General features: G+C 43.3%; 1 protein-coding gene across 1 annotated transcript in view; it reads right to left on the bottom strand.

The window, feature by feature from the left end:
• Nucleotides 1–13,544, bottom strand: part of kifl (kinesin family-like) — a 205,785-nt gene that overhangs the window by 17,648 nt on the left and 174,593 nt on the right. The window contains exons 19-21 of the mRNA XM_085962276.1: nucleotides 12,184–12,394; nucleotides 5,204–5,364; nucleotides 480–682 (exon numbers count right to left, since the gene is read on the bottom strand). Coding sequence (XP_085818402.1) covers nucleotides 480–682; nucleotides 5,204–5,364; nucleotides 12,184–12,394 — 575 coding nt within the window. The remainder of the gene's footprint in view (nucleotides 1–479; nucleotides 683–5,203; nucleotides 5,365–12,183; nucleotides 12,395–13,544) is intronic.

The raw sequence follows: 13,544 nt of genomic DNA, 5'->3' as shown, positions 1-13,544 counted from the left end.
GCCAGTCTTCAGCCAATTCGATTCACTCTACGTGATATCAAGAAATGGTTGAGCGCACTGGATGCAGCAAAGGCTATGGGCCACAACAACATCCTGGATATCGTGCTGAAGACTTGTGCTCCAGAACTAGCCAAGCTGTTCCAATACAGCTACAACACGAAGGGTCTTCGACCTGAAAAGTTAACTCTGTTTCTCTCTCCACCGATGCTGCCTGACCTGCTAAGTATTTCCAGCATATTCTGTTTTTATTTCAGATTTCTAGCATCTTTTGCATCAGAATTGTGATCCTTGTTTGTGAAGACTTGGGCTAGAGTAGTACACTACCTGGGCTAGAGTGCTATCGGAACCTACATCTTAGGCTACAAGAGTGCTATTGTACCATGTGCCTTAGATTTGAATGGTAAATGGATTTTTATTTATAAGTGTTACAGGGACTTTGTATAGTTTACACTGCAATTCTATTTAAGTTGAAGACTTACGTCAATGAGCTGATGCTTTCCTCAACATTGCAATCCGCTGGGGAAATGTTCACAAACATGAGTGTCTTTGAATTTCCACCCAATGAGTCCTGCATGAGCAGCGTGAGTTTGTTATTACGGTATGGAATGAAAGATTGTTCTGCTGAGAGGGCGGAGATGACATCACCCAATGAACTCAGAGACTTGTTGATGGAATTGGCTTCCTGTGATCCCGAGAAGATAAAAGTACGCAGGTAAACATTCTATTAACATTTTCTGCATGATATTGCAAAAAGAGCAACAATTAAATCATTTGTTTTTAGCAGTGATGTTTTAACTGTTTGGTCTCATGGAAGTTCTTGGCCTGGAGTTTCCCCCGCAGTTGATGAGATACATGCGATCTGGGCGCAAGCTAATTACATGGCTTAAAAAACCGTGTAATTTTAGATGTATGTGAGTTACGCGCATAACTACAATCTGCCCAAGTCTCATTGAGTGTATTAGGGATGGGTTTCTTGAGCAGTATGTAACTGAACCGACCAGGGGGCAAGCAACCTTGGATCTGGTCCTGTGTAACGAGACAGGATTAATTAAAAATGTCCTAATAAAGGATCCCCTTGGAATGAGTGACCATAACATGGTTGAATTCCATATTCAATTAGAGGGTGAGAAGGTTGGATCTCAAACAAGCATGCTAAGCTTGAATAAAGGAGACTATGAAGGTATGAGAGCGGAATTAAGTAGAGTGGATTGGGAAAATAGATTAAAGGGTAAGACGATACATGATCAGTGGTGTACATTTAAGGAGTTATTTTACAACTTCCAAAAAATATATATTCCACTGAGAAGAAAAGGGTGTAAAAGAAAAGTCAGCCATCCGTGGCTAAGTAAAGAAATTAAGGATAGTATTCGACTAAAAACAAGGGCATATAAGGTAGCCAAATCTAGTGGGCGGATAGAGGATTGGGAAAACTTTAAAAGACAACAAAAAATAACAAAAAGATTGATTAAGAAAGGGAAGATAGATTATGAAAGTAAATTAGCAAAAAATATAAAAACAGATAGTAAGAGTTTTTATAGTTATATAAAAAGAAAAAGGGTGGCTAAAGTAAATGTTGGTCCATTAGAGGATCAGACTGGGAAATTAATGGTGGGAAATATGGAGATGGCAAAAACACTGAATGAATATTTTATATCAATCTTTACAGTAGAAGACACTAAGAATATCCCAACACTGGACAAACAGGGGGCTAAAGGGGGGGAGGAGCTAAACACGATCAAAATCACTAAAGAAGTGGTACTCAGTAAAATAATGGGACTCAAGGCAGATAAATCACCTGGACCTGATGGCTTACATCCTAGGGTCTTGAGGGAAGTGGTGGTAGGGATTGTGGATGCATTGGTAATCATTTTCCAAAACTCCCTGGACTCGGCAAAGGTCCCGGCAGACTGGAAAACTGCTAATGTAACACCCTTATTTAAAAAGGGCAGTAGACAGAAGGCTTGAAACTATAGACTGGTTAGCCTAACATCTGTGGTAGGTAAAATTTTGGAGTCCATTCTTAAGGAGACAGTAACAGGACATTTGGATAATCATAATTTAATAGGACAAAGTCAGCATGGTTTTATGAAGGGGAAGTCATGTTTGACAAATTTGCTGGAGTTCTTTGAGGAAGTAACATATAGGGTGGATAAAGGGGAACCAGTGGACGTAGTGTATTTAGACTTCCAAAAGGCATTTGACAAGGTGCCACACAAAAGATTATTGCTTAAGATAAAAAAATCACGGGATTGGGGGTAATAGTCTGGCATGGATAGAGGATTGGCTATCTAACAGAAGGCAGAGAGTTGGGATAAATGGTTCATTCTCAGACTGGCAATCAGTAACTAGTGGTGTTCCGCAGGGGTCAGTGCTGGGTCCCCAACTCTTTACAATCTATATTTACGATTTGGAGGAGGGGACCGAGTGTAACATATCAAAGTTTGCAGATGATACTAAGATGGGAGGGAAAGTAGTGAGTGAGGAGGACATAAAAAATCTGCAAGGGGACATAGACAGGCTAAGTAAGTGGGCAGAGATTTGGCAGATGGAATACAATACTGGAAAGTGTGAGGTTATGCACTTTGGCAGGAAAAATCGTAGAGCAAGTTATTATCTTAATGGCAAGAAACTGGAAAGTACTGAAGTACAAAGGGATCTGGGGGTCCTGGTGCACGAAACTCAAAAGGTTAGTATGCAGGTGCAGCAAGTGATTAAGAAGGCCAATGGAATGTTGGCTTTCATTGCTAGGGGGATAGAATATAAAAATAGGGAGGTATTGCTTCAGTTGTACAAGGTATTGGTGAGACCGCACCTGGAATACTGCGTACAGTTTTGGTGTCCATACTTAAGAAAGGACATACTTGCTCTCGAGTCAGTACAAAGAAGGTTCACTCGGTTAATCCCGGGGATGAGGGGATGGACATATGAGGAGAGGTTGAGTAGATTGGGACTCTACTCATTGGAGTTCAGAAGAATGAGAGGCGACCTTATTGAAACATATAAGATTGTGAAGGGGTTGGATCGGGTGGATGCGGGGAAGATGTTCCCGATGATGGGTGAAACTAGCACTAGGGGGCATAGTCTTAGAATAAGGGGCTGCTCTTTCAAAACTGAGATGAGGAGGAACTACTTCACTCAGAGGGTGGTAGGTCCATGGAATATGCTGCCCCAAAAAGCTGTCAAAGCTACATCATTACATAAATTTAAAACAGAAATGGACAGTTTCTTAGAAGTAAAGGGAATTAAGGGTTACGGGGAGCGGGCAGGAATTTGGACATGAGTCTAGGTTCGGATCGGTCATGGCCCTGTGGGTAGCGGAGCGGGCCCAGGGGCCGTGTAGCCTGATCCTGCTCCTATTTCGTGTGTCTAATTCTGTTAGATTCAGGAGATGGTTCTGTGATAGTGGATTGGCGGTTAGGATCAGATCAGCCATGATCTTATTGAATGGCGGAGCAGGCTCGAGGGGCCGATTGGCCTACTCCTGCTCCTATTTCTTATGTTCTTATGTTCCTCGATCTTTCACGTTCACCCATCAAACCTTCCGTCCGAATGAATCTCCACCCACAAAACTGGACACGCCCACGACTCTCAAATGCGAGTATCCTCCAATTATGCTTGATCGGGAGGATCTCTCAACATTGCGTCCAGATTTTCAGGCAATGTGGTCTTTTCATTGCAATTTTTGAGCAGTTTCTATAAATTTACTCTCGTTGAGACCTGCTCTGTATTATCTGCTTCTTTTAGCATTTTATGGCAAAGGGTAAGTTGCATTAAAAGTTGAAAAGCTACCCTGACAGCAGGATCTTTAAACATGCTGTGCCTGATGTGCATGAATGATGGTTAGATGAGTTGAAAGTTTTATGACTCAAAGAAGAAATACACAGGTTTGGGATTGGCGTTTCTTGGCAGCGGCAAAATGGGTGCAACTTTTGGATTGCACCCATGGAGGAAACTCCAGGCTCTTGTTTATTAGCTTTTCTTTTTCACTGACTCTGCCAACCCAAAAATCTTGAAATGAGTCTCTCGAAGATTGTCAGGTAAAAATCGTTTGTCATTTTTTCCCCTTTATGTAATTTTATTCTGTAAACACAATTTCTTAGTGACTAGTAGAGAACATTATTATCCTTAACAGCTATCAGCAAGAAGCACCTTCAAGTATCTCTAGGATTTCTTTCAGCAGCAGTGCTCCAAGATGAACTTTAAAGATAGATTTGCTAATATATAGCATTTTATTGCATCTCTTAGTAATGTACTAAAATGCTTTGTTACTTTGGGATGCAATAACTGCTGTGCAGACAAACGAAGCAGCCATTTTGTGCCCATTAAACAGCAATGAGATATATGACCAGTTATGTATTCTTGGTTGTGGCTGAGGGAGGAATGTTGGCCAGGACCCCAGGAAAATTCCCTGCTCTTCTTCAAATAGTACCATGAAATCTTTAACCACTGCATGACAGACAAAAGGGACTTTAGTTTAATGCCTCATCTAGAGAATGACAATTCCAACAATGCAGCACTCCCTCTGCACTAGAGAGCTGGCTTAGAATTTGCTTGGTGTTTCTGGAAAGGATCGAAACCCATGACCTTTTGACTCAGAGGTGAAACATAGAAACATAGAAGATAGGAGCAGGAGTAGGCCATTCGGCCCCTCGAGCCTGTTCCGCCATTTAATGAGATCATGGCTGATCATCCAAATTCAGTACCCTGTCCCTGCTTTCTCCCCATATTCCATAGAAACATAGTGTTACGAACTGAACCAAGCTGACATGCTGGGATATAACCACTGCACTACCATACATTACCAAGTTAAGTAAGTTCTGGCCTATTTGGAAGAAAAGTATGCATGTAAGGGTTTTCTTCTGACTTTGTGCTGTTGGTGAGAGATCTGCACACTGAAAGTTCAGGTGGGCACTGCAGATGATTTAAATTATTGGTATATTAGGCAGAGTGCATTCCTCAATTTCCAACATGCACTTTTGGTGGGTGAGGCTCTCCATTGGCAGCACAAAGGTTGAAATTAATCTGAATATTTTTAATGACAGCATGAACCCTAGGGTCAAGTGTAATTGATCCATGGGTGGATTAAGTAGAGAAACTGGCCAAGAAATCACATCTCCCTCAGGTCACCAAGAATATTTATTAAACACCAATGCACAAGAAATTTGAAAGAGAGAAACCAAATATGAATGTGGATAAGAATGACCTTCAACTGTTCATCTGCTGCTCCAGTTTTTGATGCTCGCTCACTTCCTGCTAAATCGACCAGACTGAGCTTTCCATAAGTTACAGATCCATTGGTGAGATTTGTGCTTTTTATCGTCACTCCAACAATCAAATGGGAACGTGAACTTTCAGTATTCATTTCTGGAAAAAATGATAGTCTCACAGGAGTGAACTGACATAAAATGTGCTGTATGTGACTACATTATGCAATTCCTGGACTACTCATATCTAGAAAAGTCAATTTATACCACATAAGAGATGGAAACCTTGTATAGTGAGAGCAGTGGAGCAGGAATTTGGGACAGAACCCATTTACGCAAATTTTCTGCCCCTTTCTGGCTCTGAAGATAAATTGCGACGGGGGGAGTGGGGGGGGGGAGTGGAGGGTGGGGGGAGTGAGTGGAGGGTGGGGAGTGCTTCTTATGCTGGCAGCAACCACGCCCCTCCACCCCCCCATTGTGACATTACAAGGTTAAGAGGCAGGACTGTCAGGATCCCACCACCCCTGGCAGGATGCCACCCAGAAATCTTACCAGGCCCATGAGCTGGTGCCCCAAATGATACTTGTGTGAATGCCTGCCCTATTATTTAAATAGCCCTGTCCCCAGAATTTGGAACAGGGTCAAGGTGAGGGCAAACAGGAGGATTGAAGTCGTGTTCCTCTGCACTTCCAGCAGCATAGCACCAAGAATGCAATTTCTATGCTTTGTTCTTTTATAAGCAACTACACATCAACTAGTTTAGTTTGGATTCCAGCAACCCAACAAGTATTTCTACAGTTGTATGTTTTGAACTTTGTAGGCCTCTGATTCTACAATCAGTTTCCTTCCAATAACGTCCCAGTCTCTGTCCTCTGCAGCTTAAAACATCCTCCCTCTCACTCAGTCCATGGAAAAGAAAATCTGACGGAATGTGAAACGGGCTGCCAATGCGCTATTGCCCATTTTGTGCTACTACCCAGGACAAATTTAACCCCTGTACACTCACTGGCAGGGGTCCTGAGCTGATTTTATCCCCTGCTAAATATTGAAACCAATTGTAGTACACTGTATCTTTACCTCTGTCTTAGCTGAGACCTGCTAGCTCAGCACAAACCAGGTGTTTCCATGTTTTGCAAAGTATCTACAAAGTTTTTTTTAAATTCTTAACTATTTTGACATGCTCTACTGATAACATCAACAAGAACATTAATATAAGGTAAATTTTGATTGGATTCCTAGAGAAAGGAATTTCAGACAGACGTGTCAGTGTTGGGTATTATCCCACAGCATTATTTCAGAGCATAAGGGGTAGATTTTCACCTTCAGTTACCCAGTGTAACCTGGGCAGGCAGAGTAGGAACATCATGTGGGGATCTGTTTTGCTGGGTCTTTGCCACCTGGCGCTACTTTTGGGCTTTTCTGCTGGAAGTGGAATTGCAACGTGTAATATGTCCCCCTAAATAAGGTAGCCATGTTATAAGATGCAAATGATGGATGAATTCAAATGATGTACTTCCTATCATTTGCACTTTAGCAACACCGGGGGCAATGAATACTGGTGAGTTTCTAGCATTGCTAAAGACTGCAGGTTGCAGAGTGAACCATTGCATTTGTCAATGTGGCAAATTAAAAAATGTCAGCTTTTACTGAAGTTACCTCCTATCTTCAGCTGGCGCTGCCTTCCATGCCATATTGCAAAAAGACACCACCAAAAAGGCAGCAATTTCCCAAACTTCCACCTGAGGTGGGCACCTTAGTTAGCCATGGCGTTTGCCCTGATTATTTAAATCACCCCATAGCCTGGGAAATAAGCTGGGATCATGGAGTGCAGGCAAGGAGCAGCTGGACGTCCCATTCCACTGAAGAGCAGTCACCATTGCGGTACGGAAGAAAATCTACATGTTATTGCTTTGATGGCAAGTTACTTCTTAACAAAGGTAAAAACATAATTCAGTTCCTTTGGCTAAAGAAATGAGTAAATATTGGTGAACATTGATAAATCTGTTGACGTGTGAACAATGAGATGATGCTGAAATAGTGAGCTTACCAGTACAGTGGCATAGATTTTGAAATATAATTGCGTCTTGAAAATAACCTGAATGGCATAATCAAACGAGCTTAATATTGGCCCGGAATCTGTGGTCAGCAGCGAAGCGAAGGCATTCGTCGCTGGCCCCAAAGAAAAATTCGCACAAGGATCTTGCAATCCCTATGTCGAGAACTTCGGGTTTTCCAACCCGCAATTCAAATCAATGGAAGTTAATGGGGATCCCCTTGTGCGAACTGTTGTTACGTCAACAGGCTGTCTAAGCAGCCAATCAAAATGCAGAATTCTCACAGCCAGCGAAGAAGGAAGTGAATAAGCTCATAAAATTCTAACTGTTTAAAAATGTTATCGAGAACAAAACAAAGATCAGGGCTCTTGCACGGGGAAAAGTCAAACCTGAAATAAAGACGGACAAACAAAAAAAATTTTTTTAAATTTTGAAATGTTTCTTAATATTTTTATTAAAATGGACAAATTTCACACTGCACAAAATTAACATTTGTTTAGCAGTAATAACACTGTCAAAACCCCAGTTACACCTAATCCCTTTGGGTCTAACTTTTAGTGGGGAATTTAACAGTGTAATTACTGCGGAAGAGCCGAAGTTTTCGTCAGCTTCCCTGATTTGGCTGATTACACAGATTGCCGGCTCTGTGTGTGTGGCGGCGGGGGGAGGGCACAGCGAAGCCTGTTTCAGAGCTGTCAATGACGGACCACAACTTCAGGATTTCCGCCAACTCCCGAAGATGCAGTCAGTTTCAAAGGCAGAATGACGGCAAATCGGCAAATGCTGCCAGTTCATGGTCATCCCAACTGCAAATTCCAGGCCATAATGTTACTGGTCGAAATGAAGAATGCACATCCCTGGCAGGAGTGAAGAGGCATTTTCTAGATGAGTAGATACAGGGGTCGATTTTCCTGGAACCGTCAGGCGGGGTTTCAGGCGTGTGGGGGGGGGGAAATCCTGAATTCGGGGGTCCCGACACCATCCCACCCAAAACCCCGCTCCACGCAAGTTTCAGAGGCGGCTGGTCCCCGCACCGCACTGGGATCCGCCGACCCCAGGCGGGAAGGGATTAGTGCCAGTTAACTGCCTGTTAACAGGTAGTTAACAGTCAGTTTTTAGCCTAATCCCTATTTTGAGGGGTGTCATGTGGGATTCCAAAAGGCATTTGACAAGGTGCCACACAAAAGATTATTGCTCAAGATAAAAAATCACGGGATTGGGGGTAATATTCTGGCATGGGTGGAGGATTGGCTCGTTAACAGAAAGCAGAGAGTTGGGATAAATGGTTCATTCTCAGACTGGCAATCAGTAACTAGTGGTGTTCCGCAGGGGTCAGTGCTGGGTCCCCAACTCTTTACAATCTATATAAACGATTTGGAGGAGGGGACCGAGTGTAACATATCAAAGTTTGCAGATGATACAAAGATGGGAGGGAAAGTAGTGAGTGAGGAGGACATAAAAAACCTGCAAAGGGACATAGACAGGCTAAGTAAGTGGGCAGAGATTTGGCAGATGGAATACAATACTGGAAAGTGTGAGGTTATGCACTTTGGCAGGAAAAATCATAGAGCAAGTTATTATCTTAATGGCAAGAAATTGGAAAGTACTGTAGTACAAAGGGATCTGGGGGTCCTGGTGCACGAAACTCAAAAAATTAGTATGCAGGTGCAGCAAGTGATCAAGAAGGCCAATGGAATGTTGGCTTTTATTGCTAGGGGGATAGAATATAAAAACAGGGAGGTATTGCTGCAGTTGTACAAGGTATTGGTGAGACCGCACCTGGAATACGGCATACAGTTTTGGTGTCCATACTTAAGAAAAGACATACTTGCGCTCGAGTCAGTACAAAGAAGGTTCACTCGATTAATTCCGGGGATGAGGGGGTGGACATATGATGAGAGGTTGAGTAGATTGGGACTCTACTCATTGGAGTTCAGAAGAATGAGAGGCGATCTTATTGAAACATATAAGATTGTGAAGGGGCTTGATCGGGTGGATGCGGTGAGGATGTTCCCAATGATGGGTGAAACTAGAACTAAGGGGCATAATCTTAGAGTAAGGGGCTGCTCCTTCAAAACTGAGATGAGGAGAAACTTCTTCACTCAGAGGGTGGTAGGTTTGTGGAATTTGCTGCCCCAGAAAGCTGTGGAAGCTACATCATTACATAAATTTAAAACAGAAATAGGTAGTTTCCTAGAAGTAAAGGGAATTAAGGGTTACGGGGAGCGGGCAGGAAATTGGACATGAGTCTAGGTTCGGAATGGTCGTGGCCCTGTGGGTAGTGGAGTGGGCCCAGGGGCCATGTAGCCTGGTTCTGCTCCTACTTCTTGTGTTCTAATTCTGTTAGATTTCAGGAGATGGTTTTATTCCTGTTCCTGGCTGGGTTGGCGATCGCCTTTACAGAAGGTAAGTACTGTAGAAAATATAGGGGCAGAGTGATCTCCTGGACGAGTTTCGATTGCCTAGATGGGTCGGAGAGGAATTTCCCAGATTTTTTCTCCCAAATTGGCCATTGTTTTTTTTTATCTGGTTTTTCGCCTCTCCCGGGAGATCACATGGGTTCAGGTGGGATGGAGAGTGATAATAGATTTGAGGTTAGGATCAGATCAGCCATGATCTTATTGAATGGTGGAACAGGCTCGAGGAGCCAATTGGCCTACTCCTGCTCCTATTTCTTATGTTCTTATGTTCCCGACGGCTCCAAACCACGCCAGGTTAGAGCAGGCGGGCCATCGGGTTGAAGGAGTTGGAGGGGTTGCGATGTCGGTGTTCAGGTGAGTGATGGGTGCATGAGTGCAAAGGTAATTGTGTTTGGTGTGTAAAGTGTGTAAAGAACTTTTACTTACCTGTACTTACCTTAACAGCCTTTCTTCCTGTAGGCGTCGGGAATCCATCACTCAGCCGGCACTTAAAGCTGAATGGCTGCGATCTGTGAAAAGTGACAGCCTTCAGCTTTGAGTGCTGCTGAGAGTTCTAACTGAGTCTGTGCAGAAGGACTCATGTTAGAACTCAGACTGTCAGTGTTTGGCAGCTTCAAACAGCTGTGAAACACTGATATTTCATCTGTCAAGAACTCTTGACAGATGAAATTGCAGTCTGTGACGTCACCTGTTGCCAGGTGGCCCTTAATTGGCCTGCTGAGCCCGCTGGGCGGGCTCAACAAGGTCAATCAAGGGAAAATCACACGGATTGGCCGGATTTCGATGTAGGCGGGTCTAAAACCCGAAAGTTGTAGTCCCGCCTTCTTCTTGACAGCTTCGGGAAAATCGACCCCACAGTTTTTATTTGAAAAAAGACTAAGGCTGACCCCTTAGAGTGAGGTCAGATGACTCGTGTCCTGCCCTGGTAGGCCATTTCCCGCCATTTCAAGGGTAGTATTTTTCTTTACCGGGTAATGGCTGCTCTTTATGGATTTCATCACTGCAGCAGTTTTTGAACTGCAAAACCAGGACTGCCAAGTAACTTCTCTTCCCTATTTAATGTTACATTACCACACCAGCAGTAAGCACCAGTAGAAAATGACATGCTGGGCACAGGAAGGTTGTGCCGTTGACAAATCAGTTGACACAGGTAGTGCCGACCCTCTTATTTTTATCTTGGCAAAACCAGACTGCACAAATATTTATAGACATTTTGATTTTGTGATACCACAGGCTGATTCAAAATCCAGTGATACAGCAGCAGAAAATGAAGGGAGATGGGGTGCGGAGAGGGCTACTCCCCCTCCCCCCCCCTCCAGTGCCATAGTAATTTTAGTTCCTTCCCATCCTCCCACAGGGATCTCAGCCACCTGACCCTTGACACCACACTTAAATGACAGCATGGTGCAGGGCTAGAGAAACCGGTCGACTCCCCTGCCTACTGTCGAAGGCAGAGACTGCCAGGAAACGTAATCCCGCTGTTTGTAATATTGAGAGGGAGAGGCCCTAATAGTGGAAACCTCTCCCTGTCTTCAAGCCTCTTACCACTTCATTGGGCGTCCACAGCTCATTAAGAGCCTTGATGTTACTTTTTTTTTTAATCTTCAGGGCATTTCTGCCCCTTTATGATGATGTTTCTCCTCCTTCTGATGCTACAAGGGGATTTCCTGTTGAAGCAAGCTGAATTTTGCAGCCTGGCAGCAGTGGGCTCCTTTTTGGTGGCAGAAGTATCAGCAGGAGCCTGCCCTGCATGCTGAATGAAACCCAACCCAGGAAAATGGATCAGCTGTAGAAATTTTGGAGGAAAATCAGCAAAACCTTGTTTATGCATCTATCCAGAGTTTCCGATAAACTTCCGCCAAAGCAACTGATAGGGAGAACCCCTGAGGAAATTTTGGGTTATCTATGCAGATAAGTAATGGTCTAAATACCACACATGCAATTTATAAATCAATCTGAGGCGTGTCAATAGATAATAGTCAAGGAAAATTTCTAGTTCATATTCGTTGCTGGAAATTCATTCCCTGCATAAGGGATTAGAATTCTGCACTTAGTTTGTCTGTCATTTTTTTGCATAAATGTGAACAAGTCACAGTAAAATGGGTTAATGACCAAAATATTGGGAAAAAAGGGAATAAATAACAATACATATGCTACAATAAATCTTATACACACAAGTGTGCTACAGCACTTTGAACTATCTGGGATCTTCCTATGCAGATTCCACTGTTTGGTGCATTTAATTTACAGCATGTTTTATATTTATGATGGATTTATTATTAGCATCATTACAATTTAATTTCTCTCTCTCCGCCCTTCTTCAGTTTAAATGCAATATGTAATGAGCGAGTAGCTGTTAACCTGGGCAATATAATGGCATAAACAAAGCATATGGCACATTCAAACTGCTCTATTAAAATCATATGGCACATTATACTAACATAAATAGGTAAGTAAAACTTGGCCTTATTTGTTAAATAAGTGGATTTCATGAGATAGTCTTACTTGTGGCTGCTGTATGACGATTTGTGCAACCCTGCTCAAATAATGCACAGAGCATTTCTGCACTGGTGATCTCCTTTGTTTCTGCTCCCTGGATGTATACAAATCCTTTTTTGTCCTTTCTTATTTCAAGCTTTGTGGTGAAACCTTCACAAGGGTTGATAAAAAGATCCAAAAGCTGTTCATTGTACAACTCCAACATGTAGGCCAAGACCTATAGTAAACAATAGTACAGCAACCAGTCATAAAATGCTGAAATACTGTCCTAAGATGAATGTGACTCCATTTCAAAATAAAACACTTGCTTGAGACAAGATGGAAGACTCCAGGCCTAGCCAACAGGTAGGAAGTGCACATTGTACCATTAGAGAAATAACTTACTCTCTTTCTCTTTCTTTCTTTCTCTTTCTTTCTTTTACTACAAGGTTCTGCATTCAATAATGTGCATCCAGTTTTTGTACTTCTTTAGTTGGCATTTTGCACAATTTTTATTTTTGCTGTACTGCACTTTAATGTAAGGTGTCAAATACTGTTGCTCTCTAAATACCACTATTGTCACAACAAGCATATGCCCTTGGTTTTATGATCTCGCTGATTTGCCAAAGTGCAGTGCGTTATTGACAGGGCTCATGTGGGCATGTGATTGCCAGTGGAGAAGACTGCCCCTTACATGACTCATAAGAGTTATTACTCAATTAGTGTCAAGATAGTGTATGATTGAGTCATAGAGTCATAGGGGGAGAAATTAGGTATCGCCCCGTTTGGGGCGCAATTATCGGCCGGGTACAAAGTTTAACGCCTGCCGCTAATTATCACCTCTGACTGCAAACTTGGCTTTTATCGCCCCTGGAGGTGATTAGAGTGCTAAATCAGGCGCTGCACACCTGTCTTAAGGCGCAAAGGCCGAGGAGCGAGGCGCTAACTCAGAGCGCGGGCGCAGTGCAGGTGATGTCAGTTAGCGATGGAACACAGACACACTGGCGCCGGCCAGTTCTTAAAGGGGAGGGTCGATTTTGCTCTCCAGCCACACCCTGCTCATTGGAGCTTTGAAACTTGGCCTGGAGAGACCTGTGACTACATTTTCCAGCCAAGGACTATGGAGAGAGTGAGAGAACGAGCTCAGCGCTTCAGTGAGCATACCTTGGAGGCTCTGATTGGCGCGATGGGGTGCAGAAGATCTATACTCTACCCTGAGAGTGGCAGGAGGCCTTTGCCGCGCGATTACAGAAGAGTGTGGAGGGAGGTGGCTCAGCACGTCTCCTGCAGGAGCATGGATCCCAGGACCCATACTCAATGTCGCAAAAAGTTCAACGACCTCACTTGGGTCGTCAGGGTGAGTGGCTAATTTTCAATACCTCGCCATT

The sequence above is a fragment of the Somniosus microcephalus genome, chromosome 1, assembly GCF_052327205.1.
Source record: "Somniosus microcephalus isolate GS21.2 chromosome 1, FLI_Smic_1.0, whole genome shotgun sequence".
Classification (NCBI taxonomy): Eukaryota; Metazoa; Chordata; class Chondrichthyes; order Squaliformes; family Somniosidae; genus Somniosus; species Somniosus microcephalus.
Note: the sequence above shows the minus strand (reverse complement) of the source record. Positions and strands in the feature narration are given on the sequence as shown.